General features: G+C 39.3%; 1 protein-coding gene and 1 long non-coding RNA gene across 3 annotated transcripts; one reads left to right on the forward strand and one right to left on the reverse strand.

Annotated features, from left to right (window-relative positions):
* Nucleotides 1-6: 6 nt before the first annotated feature.
* Nucleotides 7-8,644, forward strand: LOC108446716. The gene is made up of 3 exons (XR_001862017.1): nucleotides 7-299; nucleotides 2,217-4,964; nucleotides 8,447-8,644. It is a non-coding gene; the product is annotated as an uncharacterized LOC108446716 (long non-coding RNA).
* LOC103615454 (putative short-chain dehydrogenase/reductase family 42E member 2) lies at nucleotides 4,778-23,255 on the reverse strand. Of its 2 annotated transcripts, none has more exons than XM_017734175.1 (14): nucleotides 23,168-23,255; nucleotides 19,192-19,259; nucleotides 16,195-16,373; nucleotides 13,827-14,062; nucleotides 12,862-12,957; nucleotides 12,029-12,089; nucleotides 10,144-10,262; nucleotides 9,732-9,807; nucleotides 8,633-8,715; nucleotides 7,975-8,112; nucleotides 6,778-6,843; nucleotides 5,921-5,984; nucleotides 5,593-5,666; nucleotides 4,778-5,390 (listed from the first exon to the last, which is right to left on the reverse strand). In XM_017734175.1, the coding sequence occupies exons 4-14, from the start codon at nucleotides 14,055-14,057 to the stop codon at nucleotides 5,187-5,189; spliced, it is 1,212 nt and encodes a 403-aa protein (XP_017589664.1). In that variant the 5' UTR covers nucleotides 14,058-14,062; nucleotides 16,195-16,373; nucleotides 19,192-19,259; nucleotides 23,168-23,255; the 3' UTR covers nucleotides 4,778-5,186. The 2 variants fall into 2 exon arrangements, with proteins under 2 accessions (XP_017589664.1, XP_008631732.1); XM_008633510.2 differs by having other exon boundaries at nucleotides 19,192-19,382; nucleotides 23,168-23,250.
* Nucleotides 23,256-24,548: the final 1,293 nt, after the last annotated feature.

Below are 24,548 nucleotides of genomic sequence, written 5' to 3' on the forward strand. Positions count from 1 at the left end.
TTCGCCAAGGGGCCGAAAGGCGATAGCGCCGGGTTGAGGTGTCCGTGCCCGGTGCCAGCCCCGCGGCCGCCGGGGGCCTCCCGACAGCGCGGGCACACCCGGCATCGAGGGGTTCTCCGGGGCCATGGGCAGGGGACCCTGGGAGGGACAGACGAATTTCTTGTTTTAACAGAAAGCCGTCTCCGCAGATACTGCTTGCAAGTCGTTTTACCTTGGTTTTAGTGGGCCCCCCCAACAGTGTGGGGACACTGTTGTCACATAGTGCCCATACAGGTGCCTCATAGTGAAGAGTAGTGCAGGTGAGAGCCCTAAAACTTGGAGACTCTTGGCACTGTTTCATGCTCGTGTGATCTCACTTCACCTCAATCCTTACCGCTCACATTTTTTCCTGATGGTAATGGAATCACTTCACACAGGTTATTCTATACCGTTAGGACCATGCCTTATTCCCCAGAGCTGTGGTAGCTAATGAACTGACACTTTTTGGTACTTTTTAATTTCATTTAGCAGTGACATGAGAAATTTTCATTCCTACGTGACATAAGGCTGAGGTGGGCCTATTGGTGCATCCTCCTAGCTTGGGATGCTTCAATCAGATAGCCAGTTGTGATATTTACAGAAGGTAAAGCTGGTAAATAAGCTTAATGAATTTCTTAAGCACATGGAAGTAAACTTAAAAAGCTGGCAGCAAGGCTGCTCAATTTGCAATTACTTACATAGTTCTCTTTTGAGAGTATTATCAACCATTTCAAGGAAAGAAAGGAGAATAGTTCAGTGAAAAGGTGAACAAATGGTTGGAGAAAACAAATGTGTCTTTAAGAGTCTAAAGGTATAGAGTTATGACGTACAGTACTTCTGGTGAAAGCTTGCTTTATATTAAAATCGCTAAGTTAGCCTTTTCTGAGTCTCTTTTTCAACAGTCTTCAAGTAAACGAACAAGCTTTAAAGCATCTGCTTACTGAAGGGAAAGAAGTTCTCACAGAGCTGTCCTGGCTCTTCATTTGGGGAGAGAAGTGGGGTGTCAGCTCTGATGTGTTCTACAGCAAGACATTGTTGCTTACAGGCTGTGTAATCCTTTCATTGTAGAATTTATTTACTTTTTTTGGTCACATGGATGGGGGACTAAATACAAATGTGATAATGTTGACAGAAGCAGAAAAATCGCCAGTATCCTTAAAACCATTGTGGCTGCAGCTTACATCAGTGGTTAAACTGAGGGAGCTATTTCTGTGTTGACCATTTCTGTGGGGATTTCTTTTTTTGGCTTGTTTTTTCTTCTTGTGTTGCATAAGAATCATCTTAGAAAGCCAAAAAAGCCTGTAGATAATTTTTCCAATGTAGGTTCTAATATGTGGAATTTTAGGGTTATAAAAAGTCCTCACAAGTGGTGAAGTGTTCAGAATCTGTTCAAGAGCAAGAGGAAGCGAAAATGAGGGCGTGGGAGTGGGGAGTGCAGTGGTGGCTGCACCGAGATCAGTTACTGACACCAGCAGTAAAGGTGTGCAGATCGGCACATGCAGAGAGCAAGAGGCACATGAACCTGCACTCAGACTCACTGTTGGGTCCGATTTTCTGTTCCCTTTCCTGTGTTTGGTTTGACAGTACTGCAGCACGGCTGGGGCGTTGAGTATTTCAAATGAGATGAGGGTGTTTTCAGACGACTTTGCAGCTGCTGTGTCTGAGAGGGCTGCACATCCTTTATTTGAATATCAAAGCTGTAATTTCAGTAGTTTGAAACTTTTTGGTGCTAATTGTATTCTTCTGACAGATTAGTAAAAATACTTCAGGCCTGTGTAGCTGTAGTGAAATTTATTACACCAAGTATGCTTGAAGAAGGGTTGCAAACTGAAGGTGATTATCTCCCCCTCCTCTCTCCCTGCAAGTAGTAGTCTGAAGTATCTTTCATCTCCTCATTTTTAACCCATTCTGCAACATCTTGTTGCCACTTGCATTTACTCAGTGAATGTTACGGTCTGAGCATGACTGTGAATTTAATGTGGAACTTCTAAGGGAACTTCTACCATGGGAGTGTTTTGTTGTGGTTGCCTTTAGTTTGGAAACAAGCAAACAACAGCAACGAGAAGGAACTGTCTGATCTCACAGATTGTCATCTGTTGTTGGAAAAGTCAAATTAAGCTATAACCAAATAAGGGGTTGAATGTTTTGACCCTCCAAGGATGGCTGCTTATCTGACCTATTTCATATGGGGAATTTAGGGAGGAAGAATAGAAAACTGAAGATGTGGAAGATGGATGTTGAGAATGAGGAAGAGGTGTTTCTTGAAAGGTGGGCTAATATGGACATGCAGTAACTTCTTGTTGCTCTTGAAAATTGAACTTGTGGTTTATTCTGAAAAACTGGCTGTGATTGAAGGGGAAGCTTGCAGTTCAGGGAAGCACTGTAAAGAAATATTCAGGAAGAAATTTTCGTATCCCAGAAGAATATCCTAGTTTATGTTTGCATCTGTTGGTTTATTGTGGGATATACTTTGAAGGAAGAACAAGTCTATTAGTAGTAAAATATTCTGGGAAACTTTTTTATTACTGTTACTCTATTCACAGGAAATTCCAGTTACTGCACTGATGCTGATATTAAAATGAATATTGGAAACACTAATGAAATAAATAAGAATTATTGGCTCGTCCTCTTAAGTACTGAATGAAAAGATTGTTTTGCACTTAGTGTTTCCATTGCAGGACTTCAACACGATGTTTCCTGTCCAGGAGTGACAATGATCAGTTTGGCTGTAATAAGGAAGCATTTGGCTGAACAGAGGGTGACATTGGGCAAGAGGGATGATGCACAAGAATCAATGGTTCCAGGGGCTGCCTTGGTCAGCTCCATTCTACTTTTCTGCTCACAGCTTTAATTTTTGTCCTGTGCCTAGACTTTTACATTCTAATGAAGTAACACTTAGTAAGTCCAATATTTGAGTATTTGGGAGAACTACCGCTCTAGGTTGCTGAGTGGGAAAAGAAAGCATGTGAGGTTTAGGTAAGAAAATGCAGCGTGCTGTGGAGTGCTGGAAAGCAACTGAAAGTTGTTCGTTGTATTGGTGTTGTGGTAGTCTGAGGGCTGGCAAAAGTTGAATATATTTTGTTAGGCTATTTTAAGGGATGTGTAACTGCATGCTTAATTGATGGCTGAAATAATAAAAGCCAGTTATTGTTAATCAGTGCTGTTTTAACAGTGATGTAAAAAAGCATCTTACCCAAAATAACAAACCACAGGTTTGGTGTTACAGGACTGAAATGATGGGGCTCCACAGGGACTTAAAACCACAAAGCCAGTGAATTCCTTGGTTAGTCCTAACTGAGGATCATCCAAACAAGGTCAGAGCCTGCACTCTTGTTAAAAGTGTTGGTGTAATGTGGGATGCATCCTGAGCTACCAGTCCAATAAAAGCAATGTGAAAGATTTATAAATAAGTAACTTAGAACCAAATTGAATGTTTGCATGCAGCTAAAATGCTCTCACTGGGAAGTAACTTTACACTTGTGGTTTTCTATTCTGCATTTCTAGGGAGTAAAGGCTTTCACAGTACCTCCTGCCTGCAGCACTTGCTGGGTCAGCTGCAGCTCTGTAGTGATAAATCGTGAATTGAACTGGTTTTAATCAAACCTGGATTAAGGTCTCATATATACAGAGCTTCTTTAAGCTTCCTGTCAATTGCCAGGAATAGGAGAGAGGGCTGAGAAATGCCCCTACTGAAGGAAGATGTAAAGGAAGATGTACAGTGGGAGCTCACTTTGTATGGAGAAGCATAATCTCCAACTGCAGATCCATAATCAAGCAGACTCTACTGCTTTCACTGCACACAGAAATATTTGTTTAGTGAAAAGAAAAAAAAACAGAGTAAAACAAATCATTGCTCACTCAAGCTGCAGTGGTAATTGTGGCTGCTCATGCATTTTCCTGTCACTGTGTATTGTCTTTTACCTGTAACCTTTATTCTTCCAGGGTTGCTGTTAGCTCTCCTGCGTATTCTTTAGATTTAGTGAGAGACTCTCCATAAGAGAGAGTCTACTGGTCTTAAAAATCCTGTAAAATGCCAACAAAAGACAAAATGAATACAGAGTGGAGATAATCAGTTGGCAGAGCTTTTCCATCACTGTCTTCCATGACCTACCGTGGCAAATCCAGCGCTCCTGATTCATGTGGGGACCAAGAGAGGGAGAACTCGCTGGTCAGAACAAAGCTGGTTCCTAAGAAAAATCTCGTAACATCTTTAAGGTTTGTCAGGGCTACACCTGGTGTGTACATGTAGCACAGGTGGCTCACATAGTGCAATCCACCCATGAAGCAACTGATGCAAGCCTTAAGAAAGGGGAAAAGAGAGAGTCTGGATTCTCACTCCTGTCTTGGTCCTTGGCTTGTCTGCTCACCCCAAAATGCAATTCCCTGAACACACGGTGTGGGCCAGCACTGCTACAGGGTTGTGGTTGTGGTGAATGTGACTCCAGGGAGCAGTAACAGCTGGCTGAACTACCCCCTTCCCACAAGCTCCTTAAAAACAGTATTTGGTTCAGTTATTATTTATTATTGCATTTAAAGCATATTATTTGATTTATAAACACACATAATGATACTTACTACATTTTTTACAAAGCTTTAGCACAATAAAACTTTTACATAAATAGGATTTTCATTCTTCTAATCACCTATTATTTATAAATATTTACTTTCCATATTTTTTGCACTGTTTCCCAGGTCTCTGTAGCTCCTCGGACTAACTGACAGTAGCTGTAGCTGTGGCTTCATCAGAAGAGTTGTTTAGTCACCCTTTTCTTCATTGGAGCTACTGGACTTGTTACAGCACTGTTGTCCTGTGACAGTTCCTCTTCTTCCAACTTCTCACCCTCCTGAATCATCATTTTTAGAAAATGCTTCCCAGCATGAAACCATTAATTAATGAAGATCCATTAAAAGTATTCCTGCACCCATTTGTGGTGAACTCCTTTGATGTAAGTGTGTTGCTCTTGGGGAACATTTCCTGATACGTCCTACGTTTTCACTTTTGTAGTTGTTTTTTGGGTTATTTTCTTTCTTTCTTAATGAGATCGGAGAGGTGTCATCATAGTAATATGAATAAGAAAGTCCAGAGTGGCTGAGGAATGTACTATAACCAGATCATTAATACTCAAACAAAATGAGGTTTCCTGGAACAGGTGGGTGGTTATTTGATTTTAGAAGAAAGAAAGAATGATCAAACTTAACAAAATGCCAAAACCAAACACCATTTTAATGAACGTGTGATCTTCTTGGCAGGTAGGTCTTGTTTTCAGATAATGATCCACAGAATCAGCGAATGAGAATTTCTTTGGTTTGTAACCGAGTTGATTTCGTGCCTTGTCTATTCGGAAAGTGTGAGTTACAGTGACATTCCACACCTAAAATCCAAAAGAACAGTTATGGAAGTGACTTTAATATCCAGTTCTCTAGAACTTGGAGGAGAATATATCAACAACGATACTACAATGGAAACAGAACAGAAAACAGAGCTGTAATGCTGACAATCCAAAGGGTGTATCACATACCTAATGAGAATTTTAGTCAGAAATGTATAAACATTATCTCTTTTTATCTATTTACCTCATTCCTTGTCAAGAAAGGTGTGAAGCTAAAAACTGGCTTTAGTATCAGGTGCAGATATTCCATCACAGTGGCTGTGTAACAAAAATTACTTAATGAGACATCTGGGTAACAATAAACTGAGACAATGCTGACATTGTACAATTAAACTTTATCTGGTACAATTAATACCACATGGCACAAGCGATTATTCTCAATTAAAATAATGTTAAGTTAAATAATTCCCTCAATTTGGGCCCCTGCATTTTATAAAACCACTATGTAGCTTCATAGGAATAAAAAAATCAAACAACCCACAATAATTAAGAACATATTCTTTTTTTTTTACCTGCTATATGAGCCAGGAGAACAGGAATATGTATCCAAGGTTTCCTGTAGCCTAGTTTTTCAAACTAAAAAGGGTATAAAAGGAAAGAATAACAGAGAACTTATACCAAATTGAGGGTATCAATGAGGCATGAAAATGGAAAAAAATAAAAGAGTGTTTATAAAACTTGTATCTAAACTTTTTTTTCCAGCTAGTCTCCCTGTCAATACTGGTGGTAAGAAATGCAGTTGAAACCCACTTCTCATTCTTTGGTGTCCATCTCCCACCCTTCATCTGCAATTGTACAGTAAAGGGGAATAAAAGGCCACTTCCAAGGAAGTGACCCAGACTGGAATACTGAACTACAATTAAATACAGGCCCACTGTTCTACTGCAGTCATTTTCTGTGATGGCATTGCAGGATCAAACCTTGGCATGCTCCTGGAATCCCAGCCTGATATTTCTGAAAATATAGTGTTGTGTCTTTTTAGCTTCTAAGATAGGATTCTGAATGGGCTTCCCTTCTGTGCTGCAGCTGGTGCCCGAACAAAGGGATAAGCAATGGTTGTAAGAGTCCTGCCAGGTGCCAGTGGCAGAGCTTGCTGTGCACTGTGGGTTTGCTTCATGAAATGTTGCTGTTCTGCAGCAGGTTCTGGGCCTCTCAAAGCAGTAAGGCCAAACTCCAGTTACATATATCCAAAACTTCCCTTAACACCAGTGGAACTTTGGGATAATCAGGAAGAATAGGACTGAGTTTAATGTTAAGTAATTCAGTAATTCCTGTGCACTGAACTTCATTTAGTTGGTCTGGTGTATCAGTCAGTGACAGGACTTTTGCCCACGCGGTGCTGGGAGCTGCAGGGCTGTGCAGTACATACCAAAGGCACGATCCACTCAGAGAAGATGACATTTTCACCATCGTGGATGTAATAAGCCTGACCACTCTGGTAAAGAAGCAGAGAAAAACAGTGACAAAACACTGTGCACAGGATGGCATTTTCTGTCTCTCTCATACCTACCTACATGTCATGATTTTGTGAGCAACATGCACAGGGTGAATGTACACAGAGCAAACTGCCTTCACGGGGCTTCACTGCAGTAACCCCACAGTGGTGGTAGAGCTCATGATGATTAACCATGCTGTAGTGTAGATCAGAGCTCAGTTTCCCCCTGTAGTAGCCCAGCTGTTGGAGCACTATGTTCTTCATGATGTGCAGGGCACAGAATTACCTTTGTGAGTGCAACAGAAGGGGCAGCACTGACAACATTTAACAAACACAGCTCTGAGGTCAAGTTCCGGCTGTGCTCTGGATGAGGGGTCTGCCCAGCTCTGAGTACCAGGAACACCTGAGCACCCCAAGCAAACCTGGGACTCTGGGAGTGACATCAATCTAAAACAGCTGTGAGGCTTCCAAGCACTGAACTAATAGAAAACACACGGAGAGATGTTCACCTGTGTCTACCTGTTGTCTGTATGTTCCTACCAATGTAAATAAATCTGGTACCTTCAAGAACTGTGAATGCAGCAGCTGCTGCAACGTTGTCAGTTCTCTAATGCTTCACAGTCCTCAGATTGCTGTTGCAATTATGACCAGTAGAACAAAAAGAAAAACCTTTTAAAATTGTCCATTAATTTTGTACATCTCTTTTTGGAATTTTCAGCTCTGAAAATTCAACTGGAATGCCTCAGAACGATTGCTCTAAATTTTATGCATCTAGGATCAGAACCTATTTTCAAGAGAACAGGATATATAGATTTGTGTAATGGTGAATATATTAAGCTAGTTAAAAATACAGTTTCTTCCAGTAACCCAGGAAATTGTGTCTTTTCAAACCAAACAAAAACATCATCAAGATACGAGCAAAATGTATTTGCATTTGCACTGTCTATGTGCTTGTGGAGCCACACACCATTTTAGTGCAAATGCAAATACATTTTGCTCGTGTCTATGTGCTTGTGGAGCCACACACCATTTTAGAGAATTTAGCATATGACTTTTTGGAGACTCTTTGGTCTCAAAACATCAAAAATTAAACTTGTTTGAGAACTCACAATGATTATATTGTTTACTTACAGCTACGTAGCCCTTCTCAGAGGTGAGAGCCTCAGCAGCCAGTAAATGAGCTTGCACTAGATTTCCTATGTGAACCCAGTTCATCTGAACTTTGTGATTCCCGAATTTGAAGTTAAAAAGTCTCCGCTGGATATTTATCTGTAGAAATAGAAAACATGAGATAACTACATTATACCTTTATTATGCAGTGTAACATTAATTTTGTGTCAACCCAAATACTTGGAACTTGCTGTATTTGTGTACAATTGCAACACAAGAAAGGTGTCACAAGAAAAAATCCAACTAGTGGGTGGTTTTGTAAATCAAAGATGGTTGCACTGATAGGCAGCGGCAAAATATGGTGACATTACACTGTTTAGCAGAAACTAAAGTGCATATTTAAAAGACAGTATTTCCATTAAACAATAGGGATGCAAACCTACTTCTTTTGCCATGGCATTTCAGCCTTCCATTTTCTCTTTTCACTGAAAAGCCCAGCTTGATCCTGGCCCGCAGTGCTGCTTTCCTGCTGTTTGTTACCCTGCACCACAGCACCTGTCCCTGAGCTTTCACCACATTCCTGCAGGAATGGTTAAGAACTGCAATCAAGGTACCCCACTTGTGTTATGCCCTTACAACTACTCGTGGTGTCCTCCAGAGCTGACTACAAAACACATACGGCTACTCGAGGCAGGTGCCGCTGCTCTTCTGGTCCATAGATGCCCGGTGGGCGAAGCACACATGTGTGGAGCTTGTCCCCTCCTTGGAGAGAGAGCAACAGGTGACTGTTAGACAGCTGTGATGGCAACATACGGTTGACACATACTGTCTGAATTTTACACTTTCAAAATTAAGGCTCAGTCTGACCATTCCATGTGGTTCAGCTTCCTGGGAACCTGATTTCATTGTTGTGCAAAACTGAATTCAGTAGCAGTGACAGACCTGAGCTTAGCAGCCTGGAAAACCAAATCCCGTAAGAGTTTGAATAGGAACAGGACAAATCAAACTTTCCTCCTGCTTGATTGACTTTTTCTATTTATTACAGAGAGACGTTTACAACTTATATTTGTCCACTCTAGACATGTGCAATACTGGAAACAGACCACTCAATTTGCTATATCCAGACTCCGTGCTTGCTTGCAGATCAAGGGCGCCATAAAGGAATGGAAGAAGTCTCCTAAACAGAGGCTTTCAAATGAGTTTGAATATTGTAAATCAAAATTAATACTCTTAAGATTGACATGTGAATGAGTAAGCAGACTCCTCTGACTCCTGAGAACAGGCACAATGACACCTTTCATACGGCCAAGAATATCAGGTCATAGGCATTTGCTCAGTAGTTAATCAAGGATGCTAAAATTGAATCCCCACCTAGCTTACGTTTGCCAACTTTTCTGTTAAGAGAAATCAGTAGGAATAGCAAAATATGTATCTAAAAGCAAGGAGACGTATTTCCCTTGCCATGTTCAGATAGATTTTTAGCCACAACTATTCATGTTGACTAGAAGTCAACATGTCCCTGATATTACCAATCTCTTTAGGAAACTGGGACTATTCTTCCCCAGACACTTGTGAGCCGTGGGATTACAAGAAGGACCCATTGGACAGTGCTGACAGATTGGTATTATCAGAACAGCTAATTATCCACCAAAGAGAGGAGTAGAATCAAATAAATCCTTATTTCAGTTAAAGTATCCTATTGATAAAGGAGCAACCAGAGAAAGGAATGCCCATTAGCACTCCTAATGATAGAAAACCCCCAAATACTTTATATGTACCTTTTAGTAAAGTTCCATTAGCAGCAAGAACCATTTGGTCTGCAATTGCCTTGGTTCTAGAATAATGATTAAATTGCTATAAAGAAAGAATAAGATAATTGTTAAATTATATTAAACTTACTGTTTCTGACTGACAACATTTCAATCTAGCCAGCTCACAGGTATCAGCTGAGCAAAACAAAACTAGAAATAATAAGATTTAGTAAATATATAGTTTGTCTATGACAAAAAACTTAACAGACTTAAAAATTAGTGGCACAAGCTTAGCTTCAGAGGGAATTTAAGTCCATTAGTATTTATTTAACTCACTTCTTGAGCTGATCTGCAGTGAAACAACTGCTCTCAGAACCGCCTTGGCACAATCTACCCTTTGGAGCACAGTAAATGCCACACCATCCCATGAACGAAGTACCTTTTCCAGTGGAAAATATGGTACAGTTTCTTCATCTCCTTCTTCTATAGGATTCCCTCCAAACACCACATTCACTGTACTGGTATATATCAGTCTAGGGATATTTCTTTGTTTGCAGACTACAATGATACACAAAATAAATTATTTTAAAACAAAAATAAAGAGGGAGAAATAACTGAACTGGCAGATTTTCTTTTTGAAAACAAACATTATGTTTATAGAAAAAAAGTATTATTTCAATTTTAACATTACCTTATCATTTAATATAATATTATCTTCCATTCAGCTGGAATTTTTCATCCCAAATATCTGCTATGTGAATATTACACCTTGTGGTCACCAAATGTTTCATGATGACATACCTGTAACTATCATATCACTGGTTTGCAGTCATCAACTGGATAGAGGAATTATCTTCATGGGGGAAAAACTCCTCCTTGAGAAACCTTTCTTAAAACACGTTCATTTTACAAATTGAATACAAAGGAGATGAGTAAGAACATTGGTGTGGGACAGCCCTTGGGGCAGTGCTGTGGGGACCAGCCACTCCAAGGCTTTGCCCTGGGTCCCATGAGCTGCCTCTTGCACCCCATTTGATGGAACATGCAGTCACACAGGAGCACAGGCCAGCTCTGCCCACATGCCACAAAACTGCCTTTGTCTCAGTCTGCTCATAAGTGACAAATGATGTGTTAACAGGAAAACACACCCTGCTGGTGTATAATCAGCAGTGCTTCAAATACAAAGAAAATTAATGTTATTTGCAAAACAAAGACTTAATTACAGATTTCAGTCTTGTGTAGCTAAATTCTGCTGCATATATGTCATTGCAAACTTGAATAATGTACATTTCCTTTTTATTTAACAATATTCCTAAAATGGAAGTGAATTAATATTCAAAGTCAGGAATGTTTAGAATGTACAGGGCAGTCTTTCCAGCTGGTTCATTGGCTCATTTTGAAAATCATAAATGTTAATTATTGTTGTAAATATTTGGGAAAAAATACAATAATAAGGTGTATTATTAAAATGTAGATGAACAGGTTCATGCTCCTCCCAGCCTCCTGATTTGCTGGGAACCTATGGAAGTTTGACATGACGTGTTTCTGTGGGTTTGGAGGTTGGGGTGGGAAGAAGGGAATATGTGGCAACTCTTCCTTCTAACTCATTTAGAGCTTTACTTGCCTACTATTCCATTTCTGCATTTTTTTCCAGAAATAACACACAGGCAGCATGAAAATTAGTCTAAATAAAAACTGATCTTGCCATTTTTATGCCTTTTTTTTTTCTTTCCCCCCATTTGGTTTTTGAAAGAAAAACAAAGAGAAAGTAGCTTTGGTATTTACAGTACACTTGGAAAACATTCTTTCTGGAATTGAATATACTGAAAGAGATCTACTGGCATCTTGCAGAGACAGTAGTTAAAAATCAGTATGTAATAAAAAGGGATCACAGATGAGCAGAAAGGATGGAAGATTTTCTGTATTAATGTGATAAAATAATAGCTAAATATACTTCTATGGTGCCTGCTACCAAATGTTTATGATACAACAAACAGTACAACAGCTCTCATCTTAGTTCTATGAGGAAAGAGGATAACACTGCTCCATTACATAGAGTAAAGGGAAAAAAATTAACCAGTACATGGAAGAGAGCTTTAGTTGGACTGCCAAGGAATGAAGTCCACTGAAAATCTATCCCCAGTTCAAACCAGTGGCAAGTCTACCTGCTTGGGGCCAGCACACCCAGGTTTACATCATGCTCTGACGGGAGGGAGAGAAGAGCCTCATTTTAGTGCCTGATCTTCACAGGAAACATCCAGTTAGAAAGTTTTTTTAATTCATGGTTTGGATCAGATGCAGAGAAAGAAAATCTAGGTACCTACCATCAATTATTATTTTTGTGCCGCCAACATTTATGGATTCAATCTGATCTTTCTTTTGAAGCTAGAAATAAAGTTTGCACAAGATTTAATTAATCAAACAAGTAACATTCACAATATGATGGTTAAAATTGCCAGATCTAGAATAGCTGAGGCCTTTTTATAATATTTGTTACAGTTCTGTCTGACATACAGTGATTTCTAGCAGTTCTCGTGTTTATTGTCTTGTTTAGTGTATGATAGTAAAGAAAGCTGAAAATGAAAGATAAAATGCATCTAAAGGGAAATAGCAATGCTTCAATATTTTGTCACACCCCAGATAATCCATGATACAGAAACAAGAATTACAGGCAGGGTTATGCTCCCTCAAAGCTTTCACAAGTTCTTGTTCCAGTGGCAATCTGTCCTGTTCCTAGAAATAAATCAGTAGGTTCATGACTTTTTTGATAACACCCTCTGTGAATATCACTGTTATTCAGCATAACATATTGATTGAAGTCTGTTTCCTCATGACTGAATTCACAAGAAAATGCATCAGTATTAGTTTTAGAGCAATGCTGTCACTCTTCTTCAGATCAGAGAAAAAGACTGTACCTTCTTATCCAAGATCTTAAAACTGTGATCTCATTTTTCTAGAATATTTTGTAGTACGTTGCTTTCCCACTTTGACTTCTATTATTTAAGGAATACCTCCCTTGTTGCCTGTATGGATGACTTGACCTTTATAACAATTTCTGTCTGACATAAATACCATAAAATTACATTCTTTGTTACTTGCAGACAATTTTTTTCTTTCTCAAAGTAACCAAAGAAAACTTTAGGAGAATGGTACTTGCTTGTTCCAATCCTGACATTCCACATGCAGCTACATGGAAAACACAGTCAACCCCTTCACATGCTTTGAACACTGCTTCATAGTCCCTCACATCACCCTGTAAAATGAGAAAAGAATGGAGTTTTGACAGGCAGAGCTCCTTACATTCTCTCTAGAACTATATTAACTATGGCCAGTAAGGAAAATCTAAAGCTATTCTGGTCTATTTTTCACAGTACTTAACAACAATTAAATAAAGCATTATGAACAAGGCAGAAAAATCAATGACTAAGAATTTTGCCAGTATTTTGTTGCAAAACAAAGATGACTCTTGTTGGCTTTGATTATAATGCGTATTTTCACGCTTAGTCCTGCAGCCTCCAGGCTGGCAAAACTTGTTTGACTTGAATGGGAGCAGCAAGGGCTGGAGAATCGAGCCCCAGGGACAATAAATCACAGCAGGAAGGGTTCAGCTGTTTGCCTTGGAATCACCAAATAAGAGAACCCCGTTTCTGTTGGCACCTTGACACCCGATCTGTGCTGCCTTCACAAATGTCTCTTTTTAAGGTTTATTTGTGGTGCACTGTATGATAACTTTAATTACAGTTTTACACAAGAGTGAAAACCCTAGTACACTCTATATGGATTTAATACTTTATTTAGTGTACATTAGTGTATTACAATCACATTTATGAAATTCCATTTATCACTGAACACACCTGTATCTAGTATTAAATGCTATGGTGGGGTTAGAGTATTATATTGCATTTTTGTATACCAGGTAATGCTACATTAACAGTACTCCCCATACATACAGATATCAATAAAAATATAGTACCTTGGTGTTCAGAATTCAGATATTTCCAAATATTAGATACTATATTATTTCCTGTAATGAACTTGTCCTGAAAGGCTTTTCAGTAAATGTTTTAATCAAAGGTCCTTAAGAGGAAGCCTTGACAATGAAGCATCAGACATGTAACATACCTTGAAAAAATCCGCTCCGCTTGGAATTTCCCATTTAGGTTTCCGTACATCGAACAGCACAACAGCAACTCCTGAGCTAACGAGGGCACATCCCAGATTGTATCCCAGGTAGCCCCCACCTCCTGTCACCATTGTCCTGGTGCTCCTGGCAGCCAGCAGCCCAGCAGGCTCCGTCACTTGGCTCTCACAGGGTTGGCTGCTGTGGAGCTCTTCTGTGAACCCCTCTGGCATCACGACTGCAACAGAGAAATCTCTTGAAAATTCCTGCATAGTGCTCTGAGATCTGGGTCATTTCAATTACTTTCACATTACAATGGTCCTATACTAGTTTTATTATCTTAATAAGTTTAAAATGTATAAATTCATAATTTCGCTGATGGGCTACGTATAATGTGTAATGAGTCTGAATACTTTTATATTCCAAGATTTAGTCTTTTCCTCATATCACTAAATGTCATATTATATAGAATGAAGAGAAATTACAGAATTTTAGAGCCATTATAATTACCTAACCTTAACAGCTATGATTGCATTTTTGAATGCTTGGTTCAATCAAACATTTTACCCTTGAAAACTCATTAACTTCTGATACATTAATGCCAAATAGATGTTATCCTACTACTCAGGAAAATAAACCAAGACATTAGATAAGGAATATAAGGAAGGATTCATTCTACTTTTAAAATTCACTTTATTTCACATTTGGGTCTTCAGCAATGATAAAAATTTGTTACCATTTTGAGCTTTTCTGGTTATACATGAAATATATTTTGTTTTCTGTCCAGTTCTCACTAACTTTTGACCAAAATTTTCTCGATAGGCATTCAAAGACAGCTAAACTGACAAGGGGCAGAAGAGATAAGCCATCTGCCCTGTGGGTTCATCTACTTGGGAAAACGGATTAGAGTATCATTCTAGGATAACAACTCCATGGGAGTTACCCATCTGTACACCTTGTTCTGTATTGCAAATTGGTTTATTCTACATTAATCACTTCTGTTTAGAAATTCACTTATCTTCTGTACCTCAAGTGACTGGTATTCCAGACCACAGTGTTGTCCAAGAAATGAGTCCATTTAATTCTCCCACACAGAGAGCCCCTGTTGTCCTAATTCCATGCTTGGCCTTTGCACATTAGGTTCTAGGCTGTTACACCCCCAAACAGAAACCCAGAAGAAATAAATCTGAAATCAGTCATGTCACTGTAAAGTGGGAGCCAAACTGAGTGCCTGCAGGCTATTACAGGAATATGGACCCAATCTCTGCAGATTATTTTGGTTTTCTCATAGGGGGAGAGGTCCTCATATGAGAGGAACCTCATAGTTAAGTACAGCTCGCTCTCAGCCATTTACACCAGGCTTCAGCAGAGCTCAGGCAGAAACTGGGCATGGCTGGTAGCTGGCATCTCTGTCACTTCCAGGGTGACAAAAAAATTCTAGAAAAGTAACACAAAATGCAGCCACAGCACACAAAATTATAGACTACCTTTGCTATTGCTTAGTTAATATTTTATAATTTTGTTTGCGATATTTTTCTTATTTTATATATTGATTTTTAGATTTCAGACACAGGAAATTACTGTATTCTCCATGCTGTTACATGGCTTTAACACCAATGTCAGTTCACTCAATTCAGCAAGGTGAGTGGCATAACAGTGTAAAACACAAGCTCCTTATGTTGAAAAACATCCTGACATTTCAAAAATGAAAAATAATCCACATTTCAAAACAAAATTTAAACTAGAACTAATATAATACAACTAAAAAAAGTACGCTGTCTTGTTCAAGCAAGGAGACATAAATTTGTACTCCTGGATTATGCTATGCAGGAGTCTTAAGCCATATAAAATTCTTTTGCCTTGTCTTCTGAGAAAAAGCATCTTTTTATACACTGTAAGGAGACCTAAAGTTAAGCTTATCACATATACTACAGAAAGACATTTGACAAATGGTATATATTTGAATACTTGTCATTAGTATCTCATGAAGATTTAAGTAAGCTGGAGGTCACATAAAAGAGCTTAAAGATCTTTTTTTTAGAAATCTCTTAAAAAGCACTAATAGCATTAATATATTAATCTGCTTCATGGAATTAGAAAATTGTTTTCAAATTTCAAATGTAAACAACTTTCTTCAAAAAAATAATTCTTTCCAGAATCAGTAGCTCTTTTTTCTCTGAATTTATAGGAGCTATTCTGATTTATTAATGTATTCTGCATGATAAGCATCTCATGCAGCACATGCAGTGTGAGTTGCTCGTAGCTCCCCTACTGTCATTTCAAATACCAGAAGTGTTCTAATTACTTCCCATAAAAAGTTAGAGTCAAACATATCAGATATTTAAAAATAGCCAAAGTAGTAGTAAGTACCTGTGGTAGAATCCTGCTGTCAGCACTGTCCCAGTCCTTCCTGTCCAGGTAGGAGGGTGAGATCTCTCTTGGCTGGACAATCCGTGACTCAAGGGCATCAGGTACTCTCAGGCAGACAGAGAAGTTCACGTGTGCTCAGGCCTTTTGCTGTTCCTGCTCCTTTGTAGCTGGTGGTTGGGCTGGGAGCCAAAAAAGGGCAGGGCTTAATTAGTACATAATTTATGTTCCTTTTCAGGAAAAAAAAAATTTCTCCACATCAGACCATTCTTAACAGGATGGTACCTCTCACTGACCTGGTAAAAGTGTACGACACTACACAACATAAATATACCCTTGGTATATTGTTATTCTGTAGATAAACTGTACTAGAGTTTTCCTGTAGATAGAGAAGAACTGTACTAGAGAAGAAACAAAAATCCTGTTTGGCAGTGCTACACAGCACTTGCATCCTGACTTTTCTATCTCCATCCCCAACCCAGTTTTGTATTTGCAGAGAGGCACAAGGGTTGTTCTCTGCCTTCCAAGATGAATGAAGGTAATAAACTACCTTGTGCACACCAGAACAGGAAAAGGTGATTTACTGTTAAATAATGCGAAGGATGAATTAATGAAATTATTAATAATTATTTATGTTCTCTGTCCTAAGGTTTTAAAGCACTTTTAAAACACATATGCTTTTGCAAATTAAACAATGAGAAATCAAAGCCAACATTTTTAAATGGGTGTGTCTAAAATTAAGTCTCAAAACAGTAGTTAAGATGCTAAAGAAACACTCCCACATCTAAATATAAATTACTACAATTTTCAGTGTTGGCATGTTAGAAATATCTCAAGTTCATAGGTAACCAATTGCAATTTAAATGTAATTTAATGTTCATGTGCTGACAAGAACTCAAACTGACACCTAGGAAAATGTATCTTAGCATAACATGTATGTTCCAAAGTCCCTACAGTCGGCATTAGAACCGGCACCTTTGAACCTGTCAAATTAATCTGCACTTCTTGGATTGCTGGGTGACAAGCTCAGCTCACAGTAAAACCCCCAAGAACACCAAATTCTCTGTTTTGAGCTGTCCACAGCACTGACAGTTTTCCCCATTTAATGCAAGAAATAAAGTGCCCATTCTCTCGCTGAACTATTCCAGAGCTCCTTCACAAGTCAAAGCAGCTGGTCAGCTTATTCAGGGGATATCAATCCCTCACTCTTCAGTGAAATTTAACAAAGAGTATTTTAACTTGGCTTTGGTTTCCACCTTGGCAAGAAGGGGACACCTCAGAGGAGTTCTCAGAACTGGTATTTTGTACCTCTCCTGTTATGCTTATTCTCTTATCTTTAGTAAAGAGGGGTGCCCATATTTTATTCAATGAATCCTGCTTAGTATTTCTGAAAGAAACAGAAGCTAAAGTTACAAGGAGAAAAGCTGCTGCATTAAGATTGGAGCTTGCTTTTGGTCTTGAATCTCAATTCTATACTGCCTTTTTCTACTTTTTCTCCTGTGACCAGTCATGGGTCATGTAGGCACATAGAAAGAAACAAAACATCCAGTACTTGTAGCAGATGACTATAAAATACAGCAGGAAGGTGTCAGACAGTTTGTCCATTTATTTACATGGAGAAGGTCCACATTTCTGAAATGTTGTGTTGGCTTACCAAAATGTTACTGACATCCACATGGTAAAGCAATGTTGAAATGTAATTACACTGTTTTCATAGAGGAACCCAGGAACTTACACAAGTTCATTTCAAATCACATGCTGGTAGAGCCAAGCCTGAATTGAGTAAGGAGGATTTGGCATAAGACAGACAAGACAATCTCTGTCTCCAGCATACAAAGCCTGGTCCCTGTGCTAGTTCTGGGCACTGCTGGGTCCTGGACCCCAGCGGGGTTTCAAACCATGGCCCAGAAGGCAGATGTGGAGACCAGGTCTGAGTCTCTGTCACTCAACAGGTCCTGTGAACTTCACAGCTCTGCCCTCCCAGGCCACAGAACAGGAGCTGTGCTCCAGCTGTGAGCTAACAGGAACCTGAAGAATGGTTTTCAAGTGTGGCAGATACTATGCAGAAAGGAGCCTTTAACAGACGTAACCAGAGCATGAAGAGCTTGACAGAGGTGTGAGTTAAGGTGACAGCCGGATATTTGGCGTGAGTCACAGGCAGGATGGGACATTCTGGAGGGCCCAAGGGCAGAGGAATAGCAGAAAAGAAGAGACTAAGCTCTCTTAAAGCTACTCAAGGACAGGGTTTTGCTGAAATAGCTGCAATATAAAAAATACCCTCTCTTCATTTAACGTACTAAAATTTTCAGAATCTAAGCTCTCAATTAGTAGAGTTGTCCAAGCTTGCCATGTGTTTGAGCACCTCCTTGTGCACTTGTTCACATGCAGATGCCCCATCACAGGTACTGACAGTTTGTGAACTCAGAGTGGTGAGACTCGTTTGGACAGGGTGCCAGAGCACTGATCCCCTCTGCAGCTCCAGAGGAGTCTGGGCAGAGCTGTTGTAGGGTGTAAGTACTTCTGACTAAGGGTACTTATCTCTTTGTGACTACAAAAACAATCACCCTCATAACAAGGACTGAGTCTAAAACAACAGAGAGCCGAGAGAAGGGAACTGTCAACAGTAAGACGTTCACTCTTTATGTGAGAGAAGATAAAAAATGTTAAAAAACATTTAAATCAGGTCTTGAAATGTTAATGGAAAAGAGGAAAAGAACAGAACTCTAATTATGTCTAGCTGTGCTTATAATTTTTGGTCATAAAGATAAATCGTGGGATCTGAATTTGTGAAAGGAAGCTTCAGAATATTTTTCATATAACCAAATGCTAAACATTGGTACATATCAAATATTTCTAAGGCATGAAGTCATCCTTAAGAACGCTTACCAACACAACATTAATGCAACAACAAATATAATACCCAAAGTGTTATGATAATACAACATTCTTCACATTCCTTGCTAAGTTAGAGGAGTAAGACACAGAGGCAAAGCAACTTACCCATGTCATGCTCTAAGTCCAGGCCAGAAATGAAAAGAAGATGCAGATCCTTATTCCTCGCTGCAAAGCTAAGAGATCAGGTTCTTCTTAAATCCCTCCATTCTTCATTAACATACATAAATATTCTCTCTCCTTCCTTTTCCCTGTTTCTTTGTGTATTTGTGTTACAGTTCTGCATATTTCACTGTTTCCTCATGGAGGGAATAAAGCACACATAAATACAGCCTTGGAACATGCCACATAAAATGCTTTTCAAATGACTTTGTTCTCATTTCCTTCGCATTCGTGGTTACTTTGCATGTTACACAGATTGATTTACAGGTCAAATGAAATGATAACTCTGAGCCTGCATTGCCAAGTCAGGATGGAATTACAGGAAGAAACAAAGCAACTTCTCACAGCACCAATGAACATCCCTGTATTAGCCCTTGGGTCTTGTTAAAGAAGAGGAGAGTTTATGCAAAATTTGAAGGGAAGGAATACAAATGCATCAAAAATAAAAATACTGTGTTACATTGTACTGAATAAAGGCATGTTTCTATACAATTAGCAGGGATCACAGCCTGGCTTGCTACACACAGGAATCAGAGACAACAAAAGTGTCAAACAAACTATACAGATGCAAGTTTGAAAGAGATTATAACCCCACTTCCAACAGGTTTGTTATTTGCTAGTTTTTTCTCTATTTGGAAAAGCCTTGGTACCACGTTGGGAGTGGCCATGGTGACAGAGGCAGCCCATGTCACTGAAAGGATATAAACTTGTGGCTTACAAGGTCTGCCTAAGCTACTGACCAAATTCTGGGTAGCATTTAAGATTCTAACAGATGAAGTCTCATATAATATGAGTCAGGGATTATCAGTCTCCTTATAAATTACTTCTATACTTAAAACCTAAATGATCATTATTGTAACAGACAGGGAAGGAAAAGGGTATTTTCTGATGCTGGCAATTTTCTGGAATTGAATTTTCCCTTCTTCCTCTCTCTTCATATTATTTAACTAATCAGGAAGCAAACATCTCATAAGCATCTGTTTGAGATGGCTTCACAGAGGATCAAAGTTCAATGGAATGAAATATACACCTGATATACATCTGATTTAGATGCATTTAAATGATTCAATGAAAATTCCAGTGACTTAGTCGTATTGACACATTTGGGTGCCTAAAGTCTTGGAACTTTGTGGTTACAGATCTAGATACATGCTAGTAATAGCAACATGCTTACAGGACACAGAGAAATTCTTACTGAACAGAATTCTAAAGGACACCACACACTGCCATTACCTTCCTTTGAAGCAGCATGAACTGCTGGGGGTGACTCAAATTCAGGCATATTTCGATGGAGGAATTTGTTACTTGGCCAAGCTGTCCCACCCCTCTTCTGGACGCTGTCCCCTGAAGCAGCTAAGGCTGAACCATGCACAAAGGAGTTCCTGAACTGCCAGTCCTTGCTAAGGAATGGTTTGTGAACATCTGCACCAGTTAAACCCAGCTCAGCAGCTGGAAACTGGAAATTATAGCAGTACATGAGCTGCTCCCCACGGAAATTCCCAGCTGTGAAAGCAGCACTCTTTTGAAGGGGGTCGCACACGTGGAGGTAGTAACTGCTTTAGCCATTTGTCTTTAATTCATTGCACACAAATCAGCATATTCAGTGAGTCACAGCAATGACATGACTTGCAAACGAGCTGGCAGAAAAATATGCATTTGGTCAATTATAAAACTCCTCTTTTATTATGTCTTGAATACAGTGAGTTGCATTCCAGCAAGCACAAACCAGGAAAGCGAATGACACAGAGCTGACAGATCGACACTGAGGTCACAAATCGAGTATTACTCAGGTCATCCCCACTGAGGCATCTCCTGAAAATGTCTTCCTGGCTGAGCAGCCCTCAGACTGATGGGAGCAGGTAGGATGGGAGTTTCCAGGTAGGTAGTAAGGAGACAGAATCTGTATTTTAAAGGAAGGAGCTGCTCTGAGGAGGTAGCAGGGCTGACCAGCCTGCAAGACCACATGGCTTCGGCTGCACAGGCTGAACACACAAAAGAAGAGACCTTGGATGGGGTGCAGTGGCTCAATGCTGTAATATCTGACTATTTTACAGCTTCTGTGCTCATACAAATTCTAACATCAACACTTGCTCCTTACTTTTCATTGCATTTTTCTTAACAGGAGGCTGAGAAGCCCTTAGCTCACACCACCAGCAAGAGAAGGCTCTGGGTTCCCAACACCTACTTCGAGTGTGAGATCATGCTCAGGAGAACCAGAGCAAAGTGCTGTGCTCTGCCCACAGAAACAAACGCCCAGTCCAAGCTGAAACAAACAGCTCAGTGATGAGTATTCATGTAGGCTGCCCCAAATTTAGGGTTACAGATCCACTATCAGCCAACGGAGACACTGTGTAAATGCAATTGTTTTGGTAGAGTAAAACCTCTGAACACCAAATACTGTATGGTGGGAAAAAGACTCTAAATGAGAGCCCTGACAATTGCAATCTAACACAACAGACTGAAATACTCTGATGCTTATCCACATTTGCAAAATCCAACATGTTCATTATGATCTTACTTCACAAAGAGCCTCTGATACCACACACCTGCATAAGTGTAATTCATTTTAAGTTCCTTTAAAGTACTTTTATAGGAATGTAAGAATCTATGCTGCAGTACTGTGACATTTCTTAAATCCTCCAAGGAACTAATAAGAAACCCTTTTTGGCAATACAGAAAGCTCATCCTTTCTACCTGGATTTACTGTTTTAACATTTCTGTTAGTACAAATCCTCATTTTATCAGTGATCATCATCTAGTATTTCTATACCCCAAACAGAAATGTAACCAATCCTGTTAATTTACAATTAACATTTTCATATCAAATCATTTCAGCAGTTACAGACATCCACAAACAAAATCACAGAAGGTGATGCATAGCACAAAGCACCAGTTTAACTGCAGTATTCCAGTGAAGGCTGGTACTAACAATGGAAGGCTGGAGTCACCTGGCTCAGAGCATACAACAGTAAAAAGATACATTTATGATAGAAATAATCTTCAATTCTTTGTAGAGATAAAACAGATAAAGGGACAGAAAAGACACCATCTCCCATATCACAGGATACCCAGTCATCCCCATAAGCTGGCACTCAGGAGATGCAAATGGCTCTGAATAAACACAGATCGAGTATCTGAATTTTGAAGTCTGAATCCATTTTTATTATATTACATACATTAAACACCTGAGATGAATTTCTAACCCTCTAAAAGACAACGGTGAACGTCTACAAAATACTAATGAGCTGTCATTACAGAAATCAGTAAAAAACAAGTATATTTCATAAGTCAACTAGCACTAGCAAACATATTTTAAATCTTTCTAGACAGGAACTGTGTAAGAACAGAATTGCTCAGAAGATTGGCAGTGTCTGGTTATACAAACACAACCAGGCTACACCAGCAACAGGGTATTACTTTCTTGCATGTCTGATAATTTCTGAATCATCAACTCTAAATCTTTCTTTACTGCCAACATGAAAAGCAAAGAGTTGAAATAATTACTAGCAAAACTTCTCTGTGCAAAAACATGAATTACAAGCTTTGTTTTCTGCACTAAGGTTATTTCTTGGACTTTCTATGCAAAACTGGCATAAAGAATTCTCTTCCTAACATCACAGCCATCTGTCCCAACTATTATGGATAATAAGCACCGGCAAAGAAATCTCAAACCAACTGACAAAAAAGACAATTTAGGCATACCAGCAACTAATTGAAGGAATTATTAATATGATGAGTAGAAGAGAAACAAAAGTTGTGACCCTGTGTAACTACTGGTTATTTTAGAAATACATACACTTTTAAAATTTGTATTAGCTATATTGAAAACTATCCTCTACTTATATTTAAACTTCGTAGAGTTCAGGGCTTGATTTACTTTGAATCCTGCAAAATCTGCAAGTGGAGTCAGTGCAGCACTTACCATCTGCACCTTCTTGTCTTGCCAGCACTTGTGACAACAAAGAATAAATCTTCTCTTTTTCTTCTTGAAGCTGGAAGCTCTGAGCACACTTTGAAAAGAAGCAGGTAAGTGGTATGATTCCAGACCTCTTCAGCATCTTTTCTTCGTCTAAAATTTAATCCTACAAGTGAAGCACATGAATACTTTTTAAAATACAACTCAAAATATATAAACTACATAGGCTCACTACCACCATTCACAAAATTGTAATGGAAAAACAATACAATTTAAACTGAAATCAAGTTTCCTTACTTACATGTTTAATGGGGCTACAGTCTTATGCACTCTGGAGTATTTTAACAGGAAGGCCCTCCTATACACTTTACCAGCAATACAGTTCTCTTTGAAATGTTGAAAAACAGAGATAGTTGTGGAAGAGCAGCCTTTATTTCTGCATGCCTGGAACAACTTCCTTGCTCCTACAGGATGGTTTTATATCTGCTCCCTCTCCAAGCATCTCTCATGAGCGATCAGCCCTTCAGTGTTGAATTCTGCACTCTCAGACACACTCTGACACACTGACACACTCTTACATGCTCAAACACCCCCTTACACACTCTCAATCATGCACAATCCTTGATGAATATCTTGGAAGGCCAACGTTCTCTAGTGCAACTCTGCACCTGTCTGTGTGCCCACTGTTCTTCCTCAAACAGCTCTGTGACAAATGCCTGTGTCTGGTTTAACCCTGAGAAAGTACTTCCACCCAGCAGTTTAGACTTTGCCAATTTAAAAGCAGCAGGATAGCTCTGTGAGAGGTTTGGTTTGCCCAGCTGCCTCCCACCACTCTGTAATGACAGTCCCATGTTTGCTGAGGCTGTCTTTGCTGTTAATGGGATCTTTTTCAGTCAGCCTTGTTCATTTAACAGATAAATCATGCAGCCCATGCAGCAGTTGTTATTACAGCTGTTACATCTGGTTCTAACCCTTCATGTGCTTAACTGCTTGCTAGACCATTAACAACTACAAATACACATCTGCCTTGCTCTTTTCACCCCTAACAGTTCTCTTTGAACTGTTCTTTGGTTATACTGGGTTTTACTGTGGACTATCTCAGCTAAGAACTGAAATCACTACAAATGTTTTCAACTTTGGAAAAAGTCACAGCTAGAAATGAATACATTTAATAAAACACTACCCTTCTGCTGAAATACATGAACTGTGATGGAAATATGGTGACTCTTTACCTGAGCACTTTTCTGAAAGCTAGAAGTGTCCTTTTGGCTTGTCTTCCATTTTTCAAGCAATAATCTGTTTGAAAGAAAAACAGACCCCAAAGAATTACAGCAGTTTTTCACAGAGGCATAGAGTACCTCGGAGTCTTTGTTTAGCCCTGTCCTTG

The sequence above is a fragment of the Corvus brachyrhynchos genome, unplaced genomic scaffold, assembly GCF_000691975.1.
Source record: "Corvus brachyrhynchos isolate BGI_N302 unplaced genomic scaffold, ASM69197v1 scaffold5, whole genome shotgun sequence".
Classification (NCBI taxonomy): domain Eukaryota; kingdom Metazoa; phylum Chordata; class Aves; order Passeriformes; family Corvidae; genus Corvus; species Corvus brachyrhynchos.